Source organism: Myxocyprinus asiaticus, chromosome 14 (assembly GCF_019703515.2).
Source record: "Myxocyprinus asiaticus isolate MX2 ecotype Aquarium Trade chromosome 14, UBuf_Myxa_2, whole genome shotgun sequence".
Classification (NCBI taxonomy): Eukaryota; Metazoa; Chordata; class Actinopteri; order Cypriniformes; family Catostomidae; genus Myxocyprinus; species Myxocyprinus asiaticus.
The window spans coordinates 21,924,900-21,950,581 of NC_059357.1; the positions used below are offsets into that span (position 1 = coordinate 21,924,900).

At 38.7% G+C, this 25,682-nt stretch overlaps 1 protein-coding gene across 3 annotated transcripts in view; it reads left to right on the forward strand.

Annotated features, from left to right (window-relative positions):
* ap2a1 (adaptor related protein complex 2 subunit alpha 1) overlaps nucleotides 1-25,682 on the forward strand; it is a 44,807-nt gene that overhangs the window by 16,435 nt on the left and 2,690 nt on the right. Inside the window, exons 3-21 of one of the 3 annotated variants that reach the window (XM_051716147.1) lie at nucleotides 1,084-1,277; nucleotides 3,169-3,298; nucleotides 7,712-7,813; nucleotides 8,251-8,510; nucleotides 8,758-8,926; nucleotides 9,063-9,200; nucleotides 9,592-9,774; nucleotides 12,760-12,857; nucleotides 13,041-13,272; nucleotides 13,382-13,570; nucleotides 14,760-14,893; nucleotides 15,226-15,288; nucleotides 15,738-15,809; nucleotides 20,763-20,845; nucleotides 22,829-22,917; nucleotides 23,052-23,176; nucleotides 23,271-23,387; nucleotides 23,508-23,577; nucleotides 25,371-25,505. In XM_051716147.1, coding sequence (XP_051572107.1) covers nucleotides 1,084-1,277; nucleotides 3,169-3,298; nucleotides 7,712-7,813; nucleotides 8,251-8,510; nucleotides 8,758-8,926; nucleotides 9,063-9,200; nucleotides 9,592-9,774; nucleotides 12,760-12,857; nucleotides 13,041-13,272; nucleotides 13,382-13,570; nucleotides 14,760-14,893; nucleotides 15,226-15,288; nucleotides 15,738-15,809; nucleotides 20,763-20,845; nucleotides 22,829-22,917; nucleotides 23,052-23,176; nucleotides 23,271-23,387; nucleotides 23,508-23,577; nucleotides 25,371-25,505 — 2,583 coding nt within the window. The remainder of the gene's footprint in view (nucleotides 1-1,083; nucleotides 1,278-3,168; nucleotides 3,299-7,711; nucleotides 7,814-8,250; nucleotides 8,511-8,757; nucleotides 8,927-9,062; nucleotides 9,201-9,591; nucleotides 9,775-12,759; nucleotides 12,858-13,040; nucleotides 13,273-13,381; nucleotides 13,571-14,759; nucleotides 14,894-15,225; nucleotides 15,289-15,737; nucleotides 15,810-20,762; nucleotides 20,846-22,828; nucleotides 22,918-23,051; nucleotides 23,177-23,270; nucleotides 23,388-23,507; nucleotides 23,578-25,370; nucleotides 25,506-25,682) is intronic. The other 2 variants (XM_051716148.1, XM_051716149.1) reach the window with 2 other exon arrangements.

Genomic DNA, 25,682 nt, shown 5'->3' on the forward strand with positions numbered 1-25,682 from the left:
ATCTTGGAAGACCGATTCCTCCAAACCTTACAATCATCTTTAGGTGTACAGACTTTAAAAGGACATAGAACAACAAGATGCAAGGGAGTAAAAGCAGCAAGTGGAAAAGAATAATTTTATTTATACTTCAGCCCTTGCAGCAGTGAGGGAGACACATTAACTCAGTGAGGGGGAAAAGCTCTCTCTCATGGTGTAGTACTTATCCTCCAAGCTCTCATGACTGCTGCTCTGAGCCTGTTTGAAAATGACAGATTTGCAGTGATGCTCTGTTGTCTTCATTTTAGATTTACAGTACATTCATTCACCCTCAGTCTGAGTGATGCTTTGTGGATGCCTTTTTTATGAGTGCACAAAACAGCTAGCGCTCGTGTATATTTACATTTATGCATTTAGCAAATACTTTTTGTTCAAAGCGACTTACAGTGCATTCAGTGCATACATTTGATCAGTTTTGTGTGTTCTCTGGGAATCAAACCCATGATCTTGCTGTTATTAGAGCTATGCTCTACCAGTTGAGCTACAGGAACCCTACTATACAGTATATAACCCAGAGGTTGTGTTAACTGAAAATGTTCCGTCATTTACTGAATTTTCAAAACATTTAGTGATGATTCAAAATGCTGTCATTTTGATGGAAAATAAAAAAGATACCTGGTTTACAGCGTGTTCCCACTTTAAAAACTAATAGGGATGCTAATAGGGGTTATAACTGGAGAAAAGGGAAAAAACATTTTTAAAATGACTCTAAAAAAAAACTGATGTGAGATGTGATGATTTGGTGAGAGAAATGAGAGATACAAAGTGTTGTCGAGGGGAATAATTTCTTCATTAAATCGGATCATCAGATATCAAGATTGCAGTGTATGTTGTCTTTTTTTCATTGATAGCAGAATAAAAAGAAAAAGCTATATCTATAACACTAAAAGAGCTCTTGCCAAAGAAGTTCTTGTGATATCAATGTCACATTACCAAACAGTACAATATTTTACTGATGGATAAAAATAGGGCTTGACAGTTCATTTACATCCCAGTCCTTGTTCCTTCCCTTTCCTTATTATCCCTTCCTCTCTTACTGTACTCCAGGGTTATCTGTTTATCTCTGTGCTGGTGAACAGCAACAGTGAACTGATCAGGCTGATTAACAATGCCATCAAGAACGACCTGTCCAGCAGAAACCCCACCTTCATGTGTCTGGCACTGCACTGCATCGCTAATGTGGGCAGCAGAGAGATGGCTGAAGCCTTCGCTGGAGAGATCCCACGAATCCTTGTGGCTGGGTGAGAGCCTCGGGGGGCCAGAAGGGTGGAGCAAGAAAAGATGAAGGCAAAAATTAGGGTTTGAGGCAGAGGAATAGTAATGTGGTATGCTTTGGGAGCATAAGGAAAAGCCACATAGAAGGAACCGATTAGTGGGGTGGGAAAAATAAGTACTGAAAGGGAAATATGTTTTTGTGATCTATAGAAGAAAAGAAAGTGTTCTTGAGTTCATTACTTATCTAATATCACTCAAGCAAGAGAGCTGTTGTACTGAATATTAGAGCCCGACCGATATGGGATTTTTGAGACCGATACCGATTTTAGAGGGGGGAAATTCACAGATTACTGATATGGTGGCCGATATAGTTAATTTTTGAGCTGGAATGAAAACAGAACTTTTCTATGTGGATTGTTCACCAATTTTGCACCGATATGACTATGCAAAGGTACTCAGAAGGCTGCTTTCTTAAATATTTTTATTATACATTGTCAACAAATTCTAGAAATGAAAACTGAGAAAATAAAGAATAAATAAAAATACAATAAAGCTTAAACATCAGAACTGTATGTTTAGTATCAGTCAGTTGCTGACCATTACAATAAAGAATAAATTCAAATAAAATAAATAGCTAAATAAACATCAGTACTGTTTAGTATCAGTCAAATGCTGACTATTTTAATACTGACAGTCATTTAGAGGCAGGATGTAAAACAAGAAGCATTTACACCTGCCGAGCCAAGAGATAAACAGCTGCAGCGGTGTTACACTGTATTCTGCTATACAAGTTTAAGGGAAACTTTCAACGGTGGAAAACCGGACTTTTAAATATTACATTTTATAAATGCAACGACTGGAATTGTTCGGTTGAAGTGGGTACCAAACTGCGAATCCTGAACAAAACAGTTTGGTGAATACATGTTTACACATTAGCTTCCACTCAGCTGATAAGCAATGAAAGTAGCTACGTGGTTAGCTAGTTAGCTAAAAGCTCGTTGTCATGGAGAGTAAAAGATGGACCAGCATTGTGTGTCACCAACTAGGTAACAACGTAGCGTGAAATCAACACTCAGCAGACACAATCCACCACCGCACTGTTGTCTGCTGAGCTGCAAAAAGATGCTTTGATGTTTACCTTTCAATCTGCTACATTACTGACTGCACTGACAAACTATAGCTGGCTAACAGCAAACAGATATGAGTGACATGGTTGTCAGGGACAGGGTTAACATTATATTAGTTATATTGAAAAGGGAAAATGATGGGGTCATTGTTTAATAACTTTTCAGTATGTATTTCACAAACTAGTTAGCAGCTTACCAAGAAGAGACCGCTTAGCTCCGCACCGCCTAACTCCGCCCTGTCTGCAGAGCCACCATCAGTTCAGAGTCAGCTCTGTAAACCGTGAGTCGGAGCGCGCTCTGCTGGACAAACTACGTAATGACACCAATTCTAAAACATTGTTTTCTGCATTATATGTTCTGAAAAAAAAAGTTTTCATATCTGCGCATATCGGTAAACATATACGCTGATACCGATGTATTGGTGAAAGGCCTAATATCGGATGATAATATTGGCCGACCGATATATAGGTCGGGCACTAGTGAATATAAGCACGACTGTGATGCAGCTGAGTACTGCAGGTAATCACAGCCATGCTGATATTCAGTACAACAGCATGATTGCGCGTGTGATATTGTTTTTATACATTGATTCGATAAACTTGGTTATAGTTGATATTCAGAAACTTTTGTGATCCTTTTTTTTTGTTTTTTTGTCAGTCTGTCCAATCAAACTGGACTAACTGTATAGGGGATTATCTTATGATTTGTTTTGTTGCCACTTATTTGCATTTAACTGACTAAATTAATATTGTGGTAGATGATTAATATATTTTGCTTGTGTTAATGACAGGGATACGATGGACAGTGTGAAGCAGTCTGCTGCTCTGTGTCTGCTCCGCCTGTATAAGACCTCCCCAGATCTGGTACTCATGGGGGAATGGACCTCTAGAGTGGTGCATTTGCTCAACGACCAGCACATGGTGAGTCTGACATGCAGGAAACTACACTCATGATATTAATTAGGGCTGTCAATGAATTAAAAATTTTAATTAAATTATTTGCATGATATGCTGATTAATGAATCGCATATTAATATTTAAGAACAAGGGCCCCCAAATAAAGGTAATTTAGAATATAATAATTAAAATAATTGGAATATTACAAATATTATAATTCAGATAATTCAAATATCTTACATCTTATTGTGGCAATAGACAAGTAAAGCATTTAGACAATACAAAAAGTGGCTTTAAAAGTCAAAATATTGTTTGTTTTATTTATCATTGAACATAACCCTATTATTGGGCTACTTCCCTCTGCTCAATTTGTAATTGTTGGTCTATGTACTTGTGTGTCCGCTTTTGGAGCCTATCACTTTTGTTGCATCTCACTAGTTTTCAGCATTTCTAGTTCATTCACTGTGTTTTTAGGATGCTGTGTCAAGTTAAACAGTTGTAAACTTTGAAAAACACATCTCAAAATCCAGCCGTTCTGTGGTGCTTAGTGTTGCTCAGGCAGCACTGTTGCTCTTGATGGTTTGATGAGGCGCATTGCCTGTACAGCTGGAGCGCTGACTGCATCAAGGTGGTACATCAAGCTTAAATTGCTCTGATGGTAGGAACATTCCTTATTATTTACTTACAGGTTGGGGGCATGATTAATTGCCTACATTTTTATATATATATATATATAAGTAATCGACCTACTCTAACGTGTTATATTGACAGCTGATTACATGGTATGCCGGTTAATTAATCGAATTAATCACAATTATTCACATATATAAATATTTGCTGAGAAAGCCCCTCAAATAACAATAATTCAATAAGTAATGATTACATAATTATGAATAGTTATATTTAAATAATTCTAAATATATATATTATAAAAATAATAATTCAGAACAAACCACACTCACCGACAGTAGACAACACAAGATGAGCTTGATGGAGCAGAAATCGGAACTCTGGAATCTCAAGATGTGTTTTTCTAAGTTTCAAACTATGTTCAACTAGTTAACTGCCCCCTGAAGAAAACACTTGGTACTTCAGTTGAGAGTAGAAATATTTTGAATTGTTTAGATTGATAGGGCTGTCGATATAACACGTTGGCTTCAAAAAAGGACACTCAACAGAGACTGCCTTCTTGTCAGTAGCTGAAGCCCTGCGACTGGCGTGAGCTAACTCCAAATCATCCGTCCTCATCCTCCTTGACTTGTCGGCTGCTTTTGACACAGTGAACCACAAGATCCTCCTGTCCACACTTTATGACCTGGGGATCACGGGAACTGTGTTTGGATGGTTTGAGTCATACCTCATTGGCAGATCTTTCAAGGTCTCCTGGAGAGGAGAGGTGTCCAAGTCACACCTGCTGACCACTGGTGTTCCTCAAGGATCAGTGCTTGGATCCCTCCTCTTCTCGATGTACACAACATCACTCAGGGCTTTTCCTACCACTGCTATGCAGATGATTTGCAGCTCTACCTGTCGTTCCAACCTGATGACCCTACTGTCTCAGCTCGTATCTCTGCCTGCCTCTCTGACATTTCGGCTTGGATGAAGGAACGCCACCTTCACCTTAACCTTGCCAAGACAACCCATCTGTTGACCACAACCTCATTATTCACCATGGTTCATCTACACTAACACCAACTAGAACAGCTCAGAACCTGGGAGTGGTGGTACATGACCAGCTTAATTTTACTGCGCACAGCTCGTCTACCACCCCTTGTAGATTCACTCTTTATAACATCAGGAAAATTTGACCTCTTCTGTCTGAATATGCTGCACAACTCCTGCTCCAAGCTCTGGTCATTTCAAGACTGGACTACTGTACTGCTTTGTTGGCTGTCCTCCAGGCTAACACAATTAAGCCACTGCAGATGGTCCAGAATGCAGCAGCACGTCTGGTCTTCAATCAGCCAAAAAGGGCTCATGTCACTCCACTCTTGATTTCACTAGGGCTGGGCGATAGGACAATGGAGTCGGATATTGAGGATGTCTTACAAAGATCCCGATGCCGATTGTGAACAGACGAAGATCGACAGTATCAGGAAATGGCAAAACTATGGATCTGGGAAGTCGTCAAATATATTAAACAGTTGCCAGGGTGTGAAACTAGCACCCGTCACCTGCAAAATGCAACGAGCCTTAATCCAGTTCGCAAGCTCCTCATCCAAATGTATTTCATGTGCAGGTAATTTTGCTCATCTACCTGCAACAGGCGGGCGACCTGTAAGACGTCTTGGAGTGACACATGACAAGAAATGCTGTTAGTCACAAAGACATGTGCTTGAAGAAACACACTTTTATTATATTTTTAAGAACAGACAAAAGAAAAGCTGTCAATACTTGTGTTTGATTCGCTGTTTGTTCAGAGGTGTGCAGCACGAGCCTGTCATGGGGAACCCACACATGTTGGCGTGCAGCGCAAGTCTGTCTCGTGGAACAAGTGCATGTAAAGAGTTTTCACTCTTCTCTGTTTTATTCGTCTAAAAACTGTTTGCAAGAATAATGTCATCTATGAGAATGCTGCAAATCATCTCGGGAGTTGCTGTGAGTTTAGTTTGCTTTATTTCCACACAGTTGGCATGCATTGCGAACGCAACTCTGCAGGTTCAGTAATATATTCACTACCGGTTTGAAACACTTGACTGAAATGTTTCTCATGATCTTAAAAATCTTTTGATCTGAAGGCGTATGCTTAAATGTTTGAAATTAATTTTGTAGACAAAAATATAATTGTGCCACCATATTCATTTATTTCATTATAAAAAAGTTTTTGAAATTGATGACTTGGACCAAATAACAAAGAAAAGCAGCCAATAAGTGCCCAGCATAGATGAGAACTCCTTCAATACTGTTTAAAAAGCATCCCAGGGTGATACCTCAAGAAGTTGGTTGAGAAAATGTCAAGAGTACATGTCTGCAAATTCTAGGCAAAGGGTGACTACTTTGAAGATGCTAAAATATAACACAGTTTTGATTTATTTTTGATTTTGTTTAGTCACAACATAATTCCCATAGTTCTATTTATGTTATTCCATAGTTTTGATGACTTCAATATTATTCTAAAATGTGAAAAAATTATAATAAAGAATGATTGTGTTTCAAAACTTTTGACCGGTATTGTATCTTTGTATTAAAGAAACGAAGATGAAAGTAATACAAGACACGTTCACCTTGAACCTAAAATTGAGTTCTATTTTATTTTCTTTAGGCAGCATTAACTGTAAAAAACGCAATACAAACAAATTTGATAAGAACACACATTTGGCAGCATTATTTTGGGTACACAAGGGAATTTATTAGATTTTATTATTATGATTATTATTATCTTTACATTTATGATTGTCTTTAGTTCTTAATCTGTAGGCTTTAAGTAATTTTCCACCTGTTGTCATTGACGGATGCTTGCATGATGGCAAATGGAGCCGTTGGATATGGTAAATGTTTGGATTTGGGGAGGTGGGTAAATAAGATTTTTTTTATCACTTCATTATTTTATTGCTTTTTATTTTTAGTTTAAAGTGCAATTTGAATTTAGAAATGTCTTTTATTTTGTTTTCTGTTTCAGTAAATTAATTACATTTTTAAAGCAAAATCAATAAAGCAAAAAATTCACCGACCCTCGGCAGGGGGGTTGACAATGTAATTGGATATCACAATATTTTTTAAGCCGATTATCGCTCAAATATTTTTTACATATCACTCAGCCCTAGATTTCACTCCAATGGCTACCTGTAGCTGCCCGCATCAAATTCAAGGCTTTGACTCTGGCATTCAGGACAGCCAATGGAATCGCACCCACTTCAGTTCACTTCTACAGGTCTATGCTCCAACTCGCTCTCTGCGGTCTATGAACGAGTGGTGCCTAGTCCCATCACAAAGAGGCTCAAAGTCTATTTCACGATCGTTCACTTTCTCTGTTCCTCTGTGGTGGAACAAGCTTCCAATTTCACACAATCTGCTGATACCATCTCAACATTCAAGAACCAGCTGAAAACACATCTGTTCCGCAAGCACTTAACCAATCCACACTAATTGTACTTACTATTGAACTTGCACTTACTGTACTAAAAAAAAAAAAAAAAACTCTGTCTCTTTCTTCTGCACTAATGCCTATACTACTCCAGCCACCTTGAAAACTTGGCAGTACAACACTGCAGATGTTGTTATACTTTATGACAAATTGCTTGCCATGTTCCTCATTTGTAAGTCGCTTTGGATAAAAGGTACTGCTAAATGACTAAATGTAAATGTGTATGTAAATGACACCCCTAATTAATACACATCGGTATATACTGTGTTTTTCTGTTGAAAATGTCAGTTAAAGGACAGCTGGTTTCAGTGTGGTTATTGCCAGGTAATATTTCTGATCTCCTCTTCTTTCAGGGTGTGGTTACTGCTGCAATCTCCCTGATCACCTGTCTCAGCCAGAAGAACCCAGATGAGTTCAAGACCTGTGTGTCACTTGCTGTGTCTCGTCTCAGCAGGGTGAGTCTGTGTATGACGTAGACTCAGTAGCCTATAGATACATTTTCCAGATTAGGTAGGTTTATGCATTTTAGGGAGGGGCATGAGTACTCTGAAGTGACAGCAATGATTGATCATGAAAACAGTGATCGATAATGATCATGCGTGACGTGACTTTTCACAAAATTCGAAATTCAGTGATAACAATACACAAATGTTTCAAAGGTGGGCCTTATATTTAATTTTGAGATTGGTTAGGTCATGATTTTTGGTGAAACCATGCGGTCTGAATCACAGCAACAAGCTCCAGCACAGCACACCTTGACTTTCTGTCCGGGGCAGAGACAGTGCGCAACACTCCAGAGAAGCGCAAGCACAATTATTCTATGGACATTTCTTGAAACTTGCATTTTATACCTTTTTGCAGCTCTAGTCTCACGTGTCTTTTCCCTTTTCAGATTGTGTCCTCAGCCTCTACTGACTTGCAGGACTACACTTATTACTTCGTTCCTGCTCCGTGGCTTTCTTGCAAGCTGCTGCGACTGCTGCAATGCTACCCACCACCTGAGGATGGCGCTGTGAAGGGACGGCTGGTGGAGTGTCTGGAGACCATCCTCAACAAAGCCCAAGAGCCACCCAAATCCAAGAAGGTTCAGCACTCCAATGCCAAGAATGCCATCCTGTTTGAAGCCATTTCACTCATTATTCACTATGACAGGTGCACACAGCTCACTCAACAATTTTGTGAAAAATCTGTATTGCTTTTTTGGTCGTATGATGCTACAAACAAGCATTCATGCATCAGTAAAAACAACAATTGCTCAAATAATCTAGCTGCACACATCTTGTTTGCCTTGAAATTGACATTAATTTATGGTGTTTGTTTTGGATTGACCTGGTATGACTTTCTAGTGGTTTTGGCTGTATTTAGCGCTGATCTCAGTTCTTTGACTCTTTATCTACAGTGAGCCGAATCTTCTTGTCCGTGCGTGCAATCAGCTGGGGCAGTTCTTACAGCACAGAGAGACTAACCTGCGCTACCTGGCCCTGGAAAGCATGTGCACCCTTGCCAGCTCAGAGTTTTCCCATGAGGCTGTCAAAACACACATAGAGACAGTCATCAATGCCCTGAAGGTAAATGCAGAGATTCTGTTTAATTTATTTGCAAAATAAAAAACTGCTCATATACAGCAGATCCATCCTCTCTTTTTTTTATTCATGATTTTTGACAACAGTTTATAACCATTTATTCAATTTGTTCGGTGGGCAGACTGAGAGGGATGTCAGTGTGCGCCAGAGAGCTGCCGACCTACTCTATGCCATGTGCGACCGCAGCAACGCCAAGCAGATTGTCGCAGAGATGTTGAGTTATCTGGAAACAGCTGACTACTCCATCAGAGAGGAGATGGTTTGTGTGTTTCTGTTATCACAGTAATGGAGAATCTGGAAATGTCAGGGAATAAAAAATAATACATTTCAAGGCCTATAAAAGTTATAGTGTAAAACATGCTCAAAGCTGTAGTAATGTCAGATTTGTTGTGAATCATTCATTTAAGTTCATTCTTTTATAAATTAATTTATCTAAATGGTTCAGAAATTGGTCTGAATGATTCATTAGCATTTCTTTCTGAATTTGAATTTTTTAAAATCTTGTAGTACCCATAAAAGACTGGAAAGATAATTGAAATTGATTGGTCAGAATGTGTGTGAATCCTGCTGAGAGAAAATCCATAGTTCTCTGTACCATCTGTATCATTCCACTCACAGGTCACTGATACCTTTTGACTGCTGTGTTATAGGTGCTGAAGGTGGCCATCCTGGCAGAGAAATATGCAGTAGACTACTCCTGGTATGTGGACACCATTCTGAACCTCATCCGCATTGCTGGGGATTACGTCAGTGAGGAAGTGTGGTATCGTGTAATCCAGATCGTCATCAATCGTGATGATGTACAGGGATATGCAGCAAAGACTGTCTTTGAAGTAAGTAATACCAGATGTTTCAACAATTACTTCTTGTCCAAAGGTCCAGAAAATCGATTTCCACCATCATTACCGAAACTCAGAGATTATATTTACTTTGAAAATTGATTGTATTTCAATTCAAATCACTAATTATTTACTAAAAGACTAATCTGTAACCTAATCCAAATATCACAATATCAAAGCAATGTTATCTACTATTTGCTACTTGCTATTTGTGAATTATTTTAGAGCCACATGTGCAATTAAATAAGCGCGAAAAAACATGTCAAGTAGATGACTTTCAGTATGGCAACAAAACAATGTTACCAAAAAATGCCACTGTCACCAGTAATGTAGAAAGAGAAAATAATGGGCAATAAGTTTCTATGCAAGATGCAGTCCGTCGTTCCCTATAGAACATGCATGCCTATACCACTTGATGATAGGATTTCCTTTGTCTAAACTTTAAACATTTTCTAATTTTTTACAAAATATATCAATAATTGGCTTAAATATTTTTTTGATAACCATGTTTACATGCACTTAAGAAAATGGTTTATTCCAGGGTTTTTGAAGTAAGCGGCGTTCCGAAACATCATGTGAACAAGAACACCAATTTCCATATGCTGTTTAAGGGATTAAGAGAAAGCGGTTTAACACATCCAGGTTTCTCCCAGAGAACCTGGCTTAAAGGAATAGTTCACCCAAAAATGAAAATTTGCTGATAATTTACTCACCCTCAGGCCATCCAAGTTTCTTTCTTCATCAAAACAGAATTTAAGATTTTTAGGATTTCATTTCAGGCCTCCTCCTTTAAACAATGCAAGTAAATGTACTACATTTTTTTGACGGTCCAAAATGCATATTTAGGGTGCATCAAAATAATCCACATGACTCGACAAATAAAGTTCTTCTGAACCCAAACGATTGATTATTTTTTAGAAACAAAACAATACTTATACTTTTTAACTACAAATGTTCACTTCCATACATCTCTGTGACTCGCGCTCATGAGAGGGATGACGTAGACTCGTTAGTGAGGTCATGGAGTAGGAGGATGGAAGCACGTCATTGTTTACAAGAGCGCTGTACAAAAGTTGAATTGTCTTTGCTGTAGATTGTATTTGTATAAGTGTATTGTCCAAAATGGTCATTTGGTGTGTGTATCCTGGATGCTAAAAATAATCAATTGTTTGGGTTCAGAAGAGCTTTATTTGTCGACTGGAGTCGTGTGGATTATTTTGATGCACCATAAATATGCATTTTGGACCGTCAAAAAATTAAGTACATTCACTTGCATTGTTTAAAGGAGGAGGCCTGAAATGAAATCCTAAAAATATTAAATTCTGTTTTGATGAAGAAAGAAACTTGGATGGCCTGAGGGTGAGTAAATTATCAGCAAATTTTCATTTTTGGGTGAACTATTCCTTTAATGTGGTTATGTAAACACATAAGCACCATTCCAACAGGTTTTTGAGGAGTGCGTATGTGCATGAACAGACCGGATATCAAATGCCATAGGATGGAGCCCAACAACAATGCAAAACATTGGAAAAAATTGATCATTTCTGGGAGTACAGTGGGAAAAACACATACACCCATTTATACACACCGAAATGGCGATGGTTCGTGTGCCGAGACTGTGCTCGTTTAGTTCACCATCATGTCAATCTGGAGCCTATTGTAAACCGGCCATGCTTTTCCACTCACCTGAGAGCTGAACGGTGACGTAATGGGTTACGTTGCTACGTGGTAGTTTTCCGTGACTACCTCAAACATAAACAAACATCATGGTGCCTCAATGTATTTGTGTAGCATACAGTTTTAAGTCCTGTTTTTTTTGACAACATATTTAAACATACAGAGAAATGCAATCCAATGTTATTACATTGCTCAACAAGATTGCCAGAGACGATACTACGCTCAAGATGACAGGTAATGTGACATTAAATTGTGACATTATGTTAGCAGACTTGTCCAAAACATCGTTGCTCCCACCACTGCCACTTTCACTTGGGTTTCTTATGCTCCCTGTACTCTCTTTAAAGTTTTCTATTTCTGGTTCATTTGGTCAATCATCCGATTGACACAGTTGTGCATTATTTCTTGCCGTATCTCATAGACTTTTCTTTGATCTCTCTAGTTTATCTTGGATATCTAGAGCAAGTAGAGCACTCGTTTCCTCCACATTTCCTGAACGCTTTTGATGTCTGACATTTTTTGTGGGGTTTTTATTGTTATTGATTGAAGTATTCCTTGCTGCAGACGGTAGCTACTGTTGTTTGGAAAGCTAACTGGTGACGACCCCCCCAGACATAATCGGTTTCTGTGTAGAGACAAGCAAGCTTTTGGGGAAGGTGCGGAACCAGATTTTTCACCCCGGAACAGCCTTTACATGGTGGAAACACACGGAACAGTTCGAGAATTTGCACCGGCCTAGGAACCTGCTTCCGAACCATGTCGGTAGAAAAGTGAAAAATATCGACTGCCCCTAACGTTCGCGTATATGTGCTCATACATTGGGGGAATCCTGGAATTTTACGTAAAACGGAAACCCCCACTATTGCAGCGGAATTCGCCATAGAAAGTTAAGGTTACAAGAACAGCAGCAACTCTCGAAATAAAGTGAAGCAACGGGGAATAAAATTGTGACATCTTCTTGGATCCCATGTTTGTTACTTACACAAGTGTTGCGGGGAGATTACGTTGCTGTGGAGAAAGCTGCTAACTGACCGAGCCGCATGTATACTGGAGTAAAGAGTATGGCGCTATACAATGCATGTAAACTGGAACGTTGCTGTCTCGTAATAAACCGCATTCTCAGAATAAGCTGGTTTCTAGTGTCCATGTAAACGTAGTCAGTGTAACTGTAACTGAATAATGTCATTCGATACTTTATTTATTGTCAGTAGATTACCGTAGATTGTGAACTGTAGTTGTGGGGAATTAACTGTTGTTTTGCAAACTGTGTTTAATGCTTTCTTTATCTCTTAATTACCACAGGCTTTGCAGGCTCCAGCATGTCATGAGAATATGGTAAAAGTTGGAGGTTACATCTTGGGAGAGTTCGGTAACCTGATTGCCGGAGATCCTCGTTCCAGGTGAGTGTTCATTTCATTACAGTTGGGGTTGGAGATATTTTAATCTTGATACTATATTAATGATGTCCTTTTTATTTCTTGTCTCTTTCTCTTTTTTTCCCTCTCTCCATCTTGCCTATGATCTGAAATTTCTGTCATATTACCCCTTCCTATTCATCCCACTGCGTCCTTCCATCTTACTAGTCCTCTGGTTCAGTTTAACCTTCTCCACTCTAAGTTTCACCTGTGTTCAGTTCCCACTCGTGCCCTGCTGCTTTCTGCCTATATTAAATTCATTAATCTGTTCCCGGAGACAAAAAGCACCATTCAGGAAGTGCTGCGCTCTGACAGCCAGATCAGGAACAGCGATGTAGAGCTTCAGCAGAGAGCTGTGGAGTATCTCAAACTTTCCTCCATCGCCAGCACTGACGTACTGGTGAGATCACATGCATTTGCACACACCCTTTACATGCATGGTCTTTGATTTGTGTGGCACCATTCAATTGTGTAATCACGTCTAACTGTATCGTTCTGTGTGTGTTTAGGCCACAGTGCTGGAGGAGATGCCGCCATTCCCAGAAAGAGAGTCATCCATCCTGGCCAAGCTGAAAAAGAAGAAAGGACCAGGAGCTGTGTCTGTGAATGAACTAGAAGAGGGAAAAAGAGAGGGAGGAGAACTCAACGGAGGGGGAGAGAGAGGAGGAGACAGCTCTGTCCTTGCTGCATCTAATGCTGTGAGAGACACAAAAACACGTCACTCCTAACACACACATTCACTCATATGCACATTCACTCACAGGCAGTGTTGAGGAAGTTACTTAAAAATAGCAATCCACTACAAATTACTAATAGTTTATCTAAAATTGTAATTGGATTACTTATTAATTCATTGAAAAAATAATCACATTATTAATTACTTTTAACTTTCAGAAACACTTTTCAGACCATCGAAAGAAACAAAGGGTCGATATCTTTTCACAAATTCAAAATAATATCTATATTTCTTGTTTGTTACACACAAGTAATACACTCAGCACCTCACATTTCTCCTTCACAATGACTCGTTACAGGGCCATAATTCATGTATTATACTGTACATTATTATATAATATATACTTAATATATTAGAAATAAGCATAACCCTATAATGTACTTTTAAGTAATTAAATTAATTGAAAGTCAGTAACTGTAAACCGATTACAAGAATTAAAAATGTAATGCATTACACTACTTTTTTAACTTAAAAGTAACTAATTACTTTGTAATTGGATTACATCCGACACTGAACACAGGGTATGAAATCAACACACTCTACCAGTCAAATGCGGGTGCTTTTTCAAAGTGGCGAATAATTTTGCTTTTATTCTACCAGCCACTGGGATGGGTGAAGTGAACGACATCGACATCCCAGATTGAAATTTTAAGTTTGTTTGTATGTTTAGTGGGATAGTGCCAGCGCTTTTCATAGTACATGCATATGATCCTTTTTCACATGTTTTTTGTGTTTTTGGCTTTTCTTTCAGACGTCTCGATGCTGTTTGCAAAAATGTTGCCTTGTATGTGAACACTTTAATTTCATTTTTTAAAAAACTGTATCCAGTGGGCAAAAAAGTTAATTTCCTACCCTGGTCACATGCACACATAAATGAGCACTCTGTAGTTCTATGCATGCTGTGACAAACATGCAGATCCAGACTTAAGCACTTTCTGCCACACACATGCACATTAAATGTTTGCATTATACGTGGAAGTGAGTTGGCAAATAAAGAACAATCCCTGAAACACTTCCACGCACTGTACACATCCTGATTCAACCGCTGTCAAACAATGATTCAAACACTTGTTTCCATGCACAATATATTAGGCATAACTCATTTAGCTGTTCAGCCTATCCTTGTGTTGTGAAATGTCTCTCTTTCTCAGTCAACTCCGTCTCCGTCTGCTGACCTTCTGGGGCTCCGCACAGCTCCCACTGTTGCCGTCGGTGCTCCCAGTGCAGGCAGCCTATTGGTTGATGTTTTCTCAGAGGCAGGCATCAATGATGATGGATTCCTGAGGTAAATAAGGATCTTGTTGATTTATCCTGTTTTTAGATGCGTTAATTAACTGCAGTGAAGAACACTAATATTTTAACATGTCCTGATGCTCAGAGGTTGTATCTGTCTGTCAGGCTTTCGGCTCTTCTATCGTTTCACTTTCTATCACTTGCTTTTTGTCTTCCTCTTTGTGTTTGTGTAATCTTGTCTTTTACCTTGCTGTGTATGTGACTGTCTTTCTCTTTTCTTTCTTCTTTTTCTCTCTTTTCCCTCCCCTTTTCATCTCTCATTTTGGTGTGTATGCGTGAATGTCTGTGTGTCTCACGTCCTTGCTTTTCATTGGACCATGGCAGAGATCTGGAACCTCCCACTGAAAGCTCTGACTCCCTATTGGCTGAGGGTCCTGGTGACTCTGAGTAAGGGGCCAGTGGTAGACTATAGTGTCTATATGCTACAACAACTTATTGGCAGTCAACTGTCAACATATAAACACTTAATTTTCTTGGTTCTTTATAGATGTTGTGAAAATGTGCTCTGTGCTGTTTGTGAATGTGGAGTAATTTATATTTTTAAACAGTGTTGTGTGGTGGCAATATGAATAGCTAACTTGGTCCTTGATTATTTGGCTGCGATATTTAATGCTAATACTAACCTCTGCCTTTTTTCCTTTTCTCTCCTCTGTTTTGCTTCCCTGCTTTGGCTTCACTCTGCACTTCTTCCTTATTTTTACTGGTTCACTGCTGTTCCTAACATCCTTAATCTGTTTTAACCATCTGTGCCTTTTCACGCTTAACACTTTTCACCCCTCTTTACATCTCCTGGGGTCACTCTTCTCTCTTTGCATCCCTCGCTTTTGGTGTCTCAGCTCTGCTCCCCCTTCTGCGGTCGCTGAAGATCCTGCTCCTCCTCTGCCCGAGTCAAACGAACTGCTCAACAAGTAAGAGCTCACTCACCCACTTCACTGTTTTCACTCTCTCACTCGATCATCTCCCAGCACCATCACCACCAGTTTCTCAGAATGCTGAATCGATGAAACCTAAATAATGGACAAATAAGTTTAAACCAAAATGGAGATATGATGGACCAATCTTTTTTCTTTTTTTTTTCTTCTTTTTTTTTTACTGTCTAACATTTATTGTTAATCTTAGATTATTTTCTATAGGAAAAGTGTGTGTAAAATAGCTGCTATTCACCCTCTATTTTAAGTTTCAGTATCAAACAGGATCAACTAGTAAAATAAATAAAATAGATGCAAATCAAATAGATTTCTCACTCTGTATATATTTGCAGCAATAAAGGCCATAAACACTCACTGACCACTTTATTAGGTACAGCTACTTATTCATGCGATTATCTTATCAGCCAGTCCTGTGGCAGTAGTTCAGTGCATGAAATCACACAGATAGGGGTCAGGAGCTTCAGTTAATGTTCACATCAACCATCAGAATAGGGAAAAAAATGTGATCCCAGTAATTGTAGTGTACAGTTGTAGTGAGCAGAATAGCATCTCAGAATGCACAACATGTCAGCCTTGAGACGGATGGGCTACAACAGCAGAAGAACGCTTTGGGTTCCACTTCTGTCAGCCAAGAACAAAAAGATGAGGTTGCAGTGGGCCTACCTTCTGTGTGCCTCAGCAGTAATCAAAATTAATCAGGATGTGTTTTAACTGTTCAGTTTTGGTGAGCCTGTGCCCACTGCAGCCTTCACTTTCTGTTCTTGGCTGACAGAAGTGGAACCTGACATTGACTTCTGCTGTTTTAGCCCATCCGCATCAAGGTTTGACATGTTGTGCATTCTGAGACGCTGTTCTGCTCACTACAATTGTACAAGGTGATTATCTGAGTTACTGTAGCCTTTCTGTCAGCTCAAACCAGTCTGGCCATTCTCCATTGACCTCTCTCATCAACAAGGCGTTTCCGTCTGTAGAACTGCTGCGCACTGGATGTTTTTTGTTTTTGGTACCATTCTGAGTAAATTATAGAGACTGTTGTGTGTGAAAATCCCAGGAGATCAGCAGTTACAGAAATACTCAAACCAGCCCATCTGGCACCAACAATCATGCTACGGTCGAAATCACTGAGATCACATTTTTTCCCCATTCTGATGGTTGATGTTAAACATTAACTGACGCTCCTGCCCTATATCTGCATGATTTTATGCATTGCACTGCTGTCACACGATTGGCTTATTAGATAATCGAATGAATAATTAGGTGTACAGGTGTTCCTAATAAAGTGGTCGGTTAATGTACATGCTGTGAGGACAAAATATACAAGTAAACTGTTTATTTGCTGTTGGAAAAATACACCTCATATTCTGTTTTGCAGTCAATCCACATTTAACCTGTAACATAGCAGTCATAGTGACCAAATTATATATTTAAGATTATATGAAAAACAAGATCAAATGTGACACAATACAGGTAAATGCTCAGTAAGTTGCAGAAAGCTATAGTGCCCAATAGAATGCCTGTGCCTGTTTGCACATTGCATCATTTCTGACCATACAGAAGTTTTACACAGATATAGGGCTGAAACGATTAGTCGATGTTATCGACACCGTCAACAATAAAAAAACTGGCGACAAACATTTTAGTTGCCGAATAGTCATTTGATGTCATTTAACGTAACATGAGATCATACGAAACTCTAATGGGAACACGCGAGAACAGCACTGCAGTTCGCGCCTGACTGAGGAGTGGAAGAAAACACAGCTCACAGTCCAGATGCACTCTAAACTTTCCAAAAAGCTTCAGGTGATGTAGATCGCAAAGTATGAGGGAATTATACAAAAATACCAAATAAGTAAATACAGAAGCACACTCGTTGTGGAATAAGCAGCTGCCGCTCTGCTGAAGCAAAACTTGCTTGTCGAGCGTCTTTAAAGGAAACACCCCGGTGTTACGTCTGCAATGCAGTTATATTTAATGTTATAGCATATTAAAGTTCAAATAATAAGGAAGCAGGTCATGTAATTAACTACAAACTCAGAAACTGGCATTTCACTGTGCAGTCAGCAAAGTGAAATGGTCCCGATCTGATGGGAAGAGATTGTATCCCTATCTAAGGGGAAGAGACTGAAACTGCACCCGGCTGATGCACAATCTGTTGCGGGCAGTATTGCCAAATATTTCTCATGGGAAGTCGCCAAAGGCTCGCTGGAATGTTGCTAAAAGTAGCAAAATCACGTGATGATGAAATGTACATATGTAAATGAATTGGCGTAAAGAGCTACGGCAATTCTTTATAGGTTTAGAACCATATGTTGTTTTTTTTTGTTTTTTTTAATTGAACTAATGATTTAACAATTAGTATTTAACTACTAATCATTTAGCTATCAATAATTTAACTTCTCAAACATTCAGACAGTGGGTGATTTCTATTTATTTTTTTATTTATTTTGTTTTGTAATTAAACTGCATTATTGAACAATGACAAAGTCCAAAATTATCCTAGCAATAGCAACCAGGGGTAGGCAGCTGTGTGGTATTGGGATGCTTTTTTATTATTATTTATTTTTAAACATGGATCTATATGCCTTATAATGCCTCACGTGGAGCTGTTTTGGAGATATGTAATGCATCTTCTTTTGTTCTTTTTTTTTTTTCTTTTTCTTTTTTTTTTTAAATACATATATTTTGTGTGGTGCTGAACCATTAGTGTGTGTTACTGTGTCACAATGACTTTTTGACAGTGACACCTCATCTGTTCATTTCACTTCTATACTTTATTATAGATCAGGGGTTCATATCCATTCCATTCTCTCTCTCTCTCTCTCTCTCTGTCTCTCTCTCTCGCCCAGCTAGATAAATTCTCAATGCTCTTCTGTCGCTGTAGACTGACTTTCCTTTTCTAAATGGAGAGCATGCACGTGAATTGAGGTTGAGATTGTCGCAACAAATACCAACAATGCATAAGCTCGTCAGTCATTCGATTTATAGAACATCCTTATGCACATAAATCCAACTCCTGATTGCATGCAGGTCAGTCATATTACTTGAAACGCTGCGGGACACTAGAATACAGAGAAAAATGAGACATTTACGATAGAGCTGATGTTTGTGTCGCCAGATGTGGAAGAATGTTGCAAAAGCAGACTACAAATGTCACTCAAATTGTCGCTAGTCGCTAGATGGCTCTACTCGCTAAGGGGGTCAAAATGTCAAAGTAAATCTAGCAACAAATTCGCTAAGTTGGCAACACTGGTTGCGGGGACGCTCGTCCCTTGAGTGCGTGCACTTGCTGCAGCTAGATTATAACGTGATGGCTCACGAATTATTGAATCATAATATATGTGTCACTGTGCATTTCTTATTGTAATGAAAACTGGCAATATGCAGCTTTATTAATAAGAGTTTTTTTTTTTTTTTTGTGAGTTAAAGATGGCTTGAAGTGAACAAAAAGGTGAGAGAGGGTAGTCTTCGCCCCATTATACACTGCAACAAAATACATTTTTGATTTTGTTTTGGCTTGTTTTCCAATATAAATATCTAAAACTCCTTTAAAACAACGTACATTTACTTTAGCAGCTATACTGCAGAAGAAAAAATTGTTATCTGGGAATGTTGAATATAATATTAAATATTTTAAAATAGCTAAAAATCCTTTAAAAAAGATACATTCACCTGAGAAGCAGCATATAAGAGATTTAGACTTGCTTTTAGAGAATAGATCTTGATTATAAATATATTTTGTCTTTACTGCACTCGCAGAAGTATAACCAAGTGAAAAAATACACTTATATACAAAATACACTTACATTTGTCTCTTAAAGCAAGCATGTTTCTTCTCAAGTAAATTTATTTTTTAGACTATTTTAAATGGAAAAGACACTAGATATGATTTTTTGCAGTGAATTATTTACTGAATTAAACTTAAGTATTTTTTTCCTTCAATTCAGTGAATGTCATTTAGAGGTGTTTTTTAAAAGATGATTTTGTCCGCTTTATTGTTAGCAAGCATGTTTAATACATCCTTTTAATTTGGGGCACAAGCTGAATAGTCGGTTAAGAGATAATGATTAATCGTTGCAATATTCGGCAGAATAGTTGAATAATCATTCTAATAATCGTTAGATTAGTCGATTACCAAAATAATCATTAGTTGCAGCCCTACACTGATATAAGCTGAATCCCTTTTTGCCAATCTTATTTAATGGCATAGTAGAAGGTTGGCAGGAAATGATGGGATAGAAAAGATGTGATGGACGGGATTGGGGAATGTAACGAGCAAGTGTCCGAACAACTAGGGCATGACTTTCAACCTTAATTTTTACATTACATGAGTCACAGTCCATGACATGGCAGTCGGCAGAGCATTAGGCTTTGCATCACTGTCTACCCAGTCATGTCTGTCTCTTCCAACCCCCACCCTTCCTTTTAACACAGTGTTTTATGCTGCATTCACGTGATCCTCAGATTGTCCTATTTTCAACATTGGTGTGCTTTGCTTTATCTGCCTTGTTAGAGTGAATTCTAATAGCTACATTTTTCTAATGTTCCTTAGCATGGACTGAAACTAAATGTATCTTGCTAATGCATGGACAGAAAATACTGATAATTCATTTATTGCTAATGGTAATTACATATATTTGATATGCTATACATAAATACTAAGTCCTTTAACCATCAGCAAAAAACATACTTTTGTCTGCCATGTAGGATGTCGCAAATTGAGTAGCAAAGTTTTTGCTCTGTTGCTCTAAGTTGCTCCGGTGGCCAACTTGTGTTTCTGATTGATTATGACAACACATGAATGCACCATTATAAAACTAATACCATTGCCATCTGGCTAATGATGGCATTGCTAATTCATGATCAAACTCAATTACACTTTGTTGACCCTGCATGTTACTCTGCCTCACACACTCTCTTGTCTCTTGCCCTCAGGTTTGTGTGTAAGAACAATGGAGTTCTGTTCGAGAATCAACTGCTACAGATAGGCATAAAGTCTGAATATCGCCAGAACCTGGGTGAGTCAGCAAAACGTCTGCAAAATTGTAATTGCATCATCTGAAGGTAATCATTAACAGTCAAAAGTTTGAACGCCCTTGACTGAATTTGTTTCTCATGATCTTAAAATCCACTTGATCTAAAGGTTAATGCTTAAATGCTTGAAAATAGTTTTGTAGACAAATAGAAATTGTGCCTATGTTTGAATTTCTTTACAGAACTAAAACTATAATTGATGAGTTATACCAGATAGTAAAGGGAAAGAAGCAAACAATTGCCTAGCACACATGGGAACACCTTCAATACTGTTTAATAGTGGTCGACCAATATGGGTTTTTTAATGGCTGATGCTGATATCCAGTGAGCAGGGTATTGGCCAATAGGCCAATACAATGCCGATATATCACACAATTTAATATAGTATAACCATAAAATAGCAACAACAAAAAAAATCTTATTTAGCACTCTATTTACTCTAGTCCAGCAACCATGGATGGCATGTGCGCATTAATAATCGTATTTTCTCACAAAAGACAGAAGCTAATTTTACATACAGTGCATACTGAATATGACTTTTACGCATAGCGCACGTGAAGCGCTTTTACTTTATGGTTGCACTCGCGCGCTTGTGCGGATGCAGCGCAAGCAGCAATCTCCTGACAGTTTAAATGTCTGAATCACAAGTTTGGATTGTCACGAACTGACCTTCATGGTTTGTAAATTAGAGGAAATTTTGATCTTGATCCTGAAGTTTTGATTTGGCTGATTGAATATGCGCTTCAGAGGAAGATATATGAAGAGCGCTCGACGGGAAGAAATGGCTGGATTTTCATGAGGCTCATGAATTACATCGGTTTAAACGAGACATCTCCATATTTGCAGACGGTATATGATAGAAGTATAATATTTGCCTTTTTATCATTAGACAAGAAAGTTAAAAGTTACAGGGAAATGCTGGGAAGAGGCTGACAGAAAACGTGCTTTAGATGAAGAAATACTGTATGAGCGCTTCACAGGATGATGGATTTCCTAAAGTTTTTGAGGTTTGTTTATTACATCTGTTTAAATGAGATATCCACATATTTGCAGACAGTATATGATATTAGTTTCATTGATATTTGCCTTTTTATCATTAGACAAGACATTTAAAATTTACAGGGAACTTTTGAGGAGAGAGAGGACGGGTGAAACACCCGAGCACTTCAACTTTATGAGCTCAGGCGTGTCTATGGCAGCTCTGATAAGCGGACCAAAAATGAGACTGTGTTGCACACCAGTCTATTATTGTAGTAACACAATGGCACGTAACAAAAAAAAACTAACTGTGATTGGTCATTTACATGTCTTAGACACTTAACATGCAAGCAGCTGATTCTCAGCACCCTCGTGGCCCTAAGAAAACAATCGGCCAAACGGTAAATTATACTGGCCGATGCGATAATTAAAACATTTTGGATATTGGCCAATTTATCTGCCTCTGCGATATATCGGTCGACCACTACTGTTTAAGAAGCATCCCAGGTGGATAACTCAAAGTTGGTTGAGAGAATACCCAGAGTGTGCAGAGCTGCAATCTAGACAATGGATGGCTACTTTGAATAAACTATACAAATATACTATTTTGTTTTGAAATCTGTTTTATTTTATTTAAATAATTTTTAATAAGCACTTAAGTTATAAGTAATTATATAATAAGCAGTACATAATTCCATACTTCTATTGTAGCTTCCATGTTTCATAGTTCACGGGGACTTTACAGTTATTCTAAAACGTGGAGAAAAGCAATAATAAAGAATGAGCAGGTGTGTCCAAACTTGACTGGCAGTGTGTGTCAGCTGACTTCTGGACTCTGTCATCAAGTTTATTTTATTTTAACCTGCATTTATAGGAGTGGTTTCAACATAGGCATTTTACCCTGTTGCATTAACGTGATAAAAACCTGAAAGAGATGTGTTAATATGTGATTTATTATTCCAATGCGTGTATGTTACCCATCCTTGCAGGGCGGATGTATCTGTTCTATGGCAATAAGACATCAGTGCAGTTTGTAACCTTCACCACCACAGTCACCTGTCCAGGAGAGCTACAGTCTCATATCTTTTACATCTATACATGCAAACAGATCATTCCTACTCATGCATATTGTAATAAATGAGAGTGAATTAAGTGGTTCGTCATGTGGTTTTCTCTGTGTGTTGGTTTGAGTTAGCTCCTTGACTGATCCCACAGCTAAATGTTCAGACTAAACCAGTGGAGCCTCTCATAGAAGGAGGTGCTCAGGTGCAGCAGGTCATCAACATTGAGTGTCTAACTGACTTTAGTGATGCACCACTCCTCAACATCAAGTTCAGGTGACAGACGTACACACTTACACACTCTAAACTTGGGTAATGCTGTGTATGCTGTCTCCACTCTGAAATTGACATAGCTGTTGTGCTGTCTCAGGTATGGTGGAGCTCTCCAGAACCTCACACTCAAGCTGCCCGTTACCATAAATAAGTTCTTCCAGCCCACAGAGATGGCATCACACGACTTCTTTCAGCGCTGGAAACAGCTTAGCCAGTAAGAGTGTGTGTGTGTGTGTGTGTGTGTACATGAGAAAAAAATACTGTTTACATTTATTGTTTTGGGAATGAGGGATTTTCTATGTTTCCAAAATGTTATATTCCTCCCCCCTCACAGGCCACAGCAAGAAGCACAGAAGATCTTCAAGTCCAACCATGCCATGGACCCCGAAATACTCAAAGCTAAGGTAGGAATATTCAACCTGGAATTCTAGCCTACTGCATACTGTGCAGCGTAGTCTGTATATCAGCTAATATATATTTTTTAATAGCTAGTAGGCATTATGCAATCATAAACATTTCAAACAGTAGTATGCTATATTATAGTCACTTGACCTCATCACTTTATATGTTTAACCCTACAAGTGGTGTCCATTTTTATTCCGCTCAAATAATAAGTGTAAGAATCGCTGCTTGGATTACTTTCGGTTTATTCGTCTCACTGGAAATGGTATATCAAATCCAGTACATTTGTGGGTTACAGTACCCAGCGCAGTGTGCTCCGTTATATACTACAAACTTTGACAAATGTAGTAGGTCATTAGGGTATACTGTGTAGTGAAACTGCTTTACACGATACACAAGTAGTATGGTAGTATGCTATTTTGAAGATAGCCATTCACTTTGAGGGTAGAAAGTGTAATTTGTAGCCAGTAGTTCACTGAGAATGGCATAAATTGATTTCAAATTGATGATTAATTTCCCTGACGTTCAAACAAAAATTTGAGTCGACTAGTCTAAAAAGTAAAAAACCCTAAGAAAACAGTCAAAAAATTTTGTTTATGCGACCCATTTAAAATACTTAATCTATTCCTAAAAGCCACATTCGACACTAAATTCAGCTGAAAAGGGGCATTTATCTGTGACGTGCTTGCCTTGCATTATGATCATTGTACATTAAAAATAGAACATGACATGCATTCACTTAATCAACGTTAGCGAATACAGGCATATTTATTGAAAACAATTGAACGAACCAATAGAGCAAACCTAATAGCCTGTTCTAAAGGGATTTCACCAAAAGTTACTTTTGTTGAAAATAATTAACAGGTAAGACAAATCTACGAGGGAAAAGTTGCACATGCAAGAATGCACAGATTTAAAGAAGACTCAAATGTGACTTGCAATCCAACATTTCGGAAATCCATTCTCGCATCACCACCAAAGTGAGTTTGCACATCTTGCGAAAGGTTGTTTTTCTGTGTGTGCCGCGAGTGAGAGCATGTGCGGCCTTAGGTAAAATGGAACTTTGTTTACATCTGCTCCAGATAACCTTTTTTTTTTTTTATAATTGTATTTATTTTATTTTTTTTGGATTTTTCCACTTTTTCTCCCAATTTGGAATGCTCAATTCCCAATGTGCTTTTTAAGTCCTTGTGGTCACATAGTGATTCGCCTCAGTCCAGGTGGTGGAGGACGAATCCCAGTTGCCTCCGCGTCTGAGACCGTCAACCTGTGCATCTTATCACGTGGCTTGTTGAGCGCGTTGCTACGGAGACATAGCGCGTGTGGAGGCTTCACGCCATCCATCACGGCAACCACGCACAACTCACCACGCGCCCCACTGAGAACGAACCAAATTATAGCGACCACGAGGAGGTTACCCCATGTGACTCTACCCTCCCTAGCAACTGGGCCAATTTGATTGCTTAGGAGACCTGGCTGGAGTCACTCAGCATGCCCTGGGATTCGAACTAGCGAACTCCAGGGGTTGTAGCCAGCGTCTTTACCACTAAGCTACCAAGGCCCCCCTATAATTGTATTAATTATATTTAACAAACATGACAGTAATTTAAGTGCAGCATAAAAATATGAAGCCAAACGTAAAAAATATTGACAGACTAGTATGTGTTGACTAGCAGCATCAGAACCGTTTAGTCGACTAGTCTCGCACATCCCTTGTTTCTGAAGTGCCACTTTTCTTTCATTCTCACCTCTGTCTTTCTTTTGCCACTCTGTCCTTCTCTCTGGTGTTTGGTAGTTACTGGGATTGGGCATGGCTCTCCTGGAGAATGTGGATCCGAACCCAGAGAACTTTGTGTGTGCCGGAGTGATCCAAACCAAGGCCCAGCAAGTTGGATCTCTGTTAAGACTCGAGCCCAACACACAGGCTCAGGTATGAACATTCACTGAATTGTCTACACACATATCCATTGGGCACGTCAAATTAAAACTTACTGCACACACAAAGAAAAGGAAAGAAATGCCATAATCATCAAAAGGCTATGGCTGCTGGCAGCAAGGCTTGAAGTATATGCTGTTGCTACACTGGTGGCGGCGACGTGTAATAAAG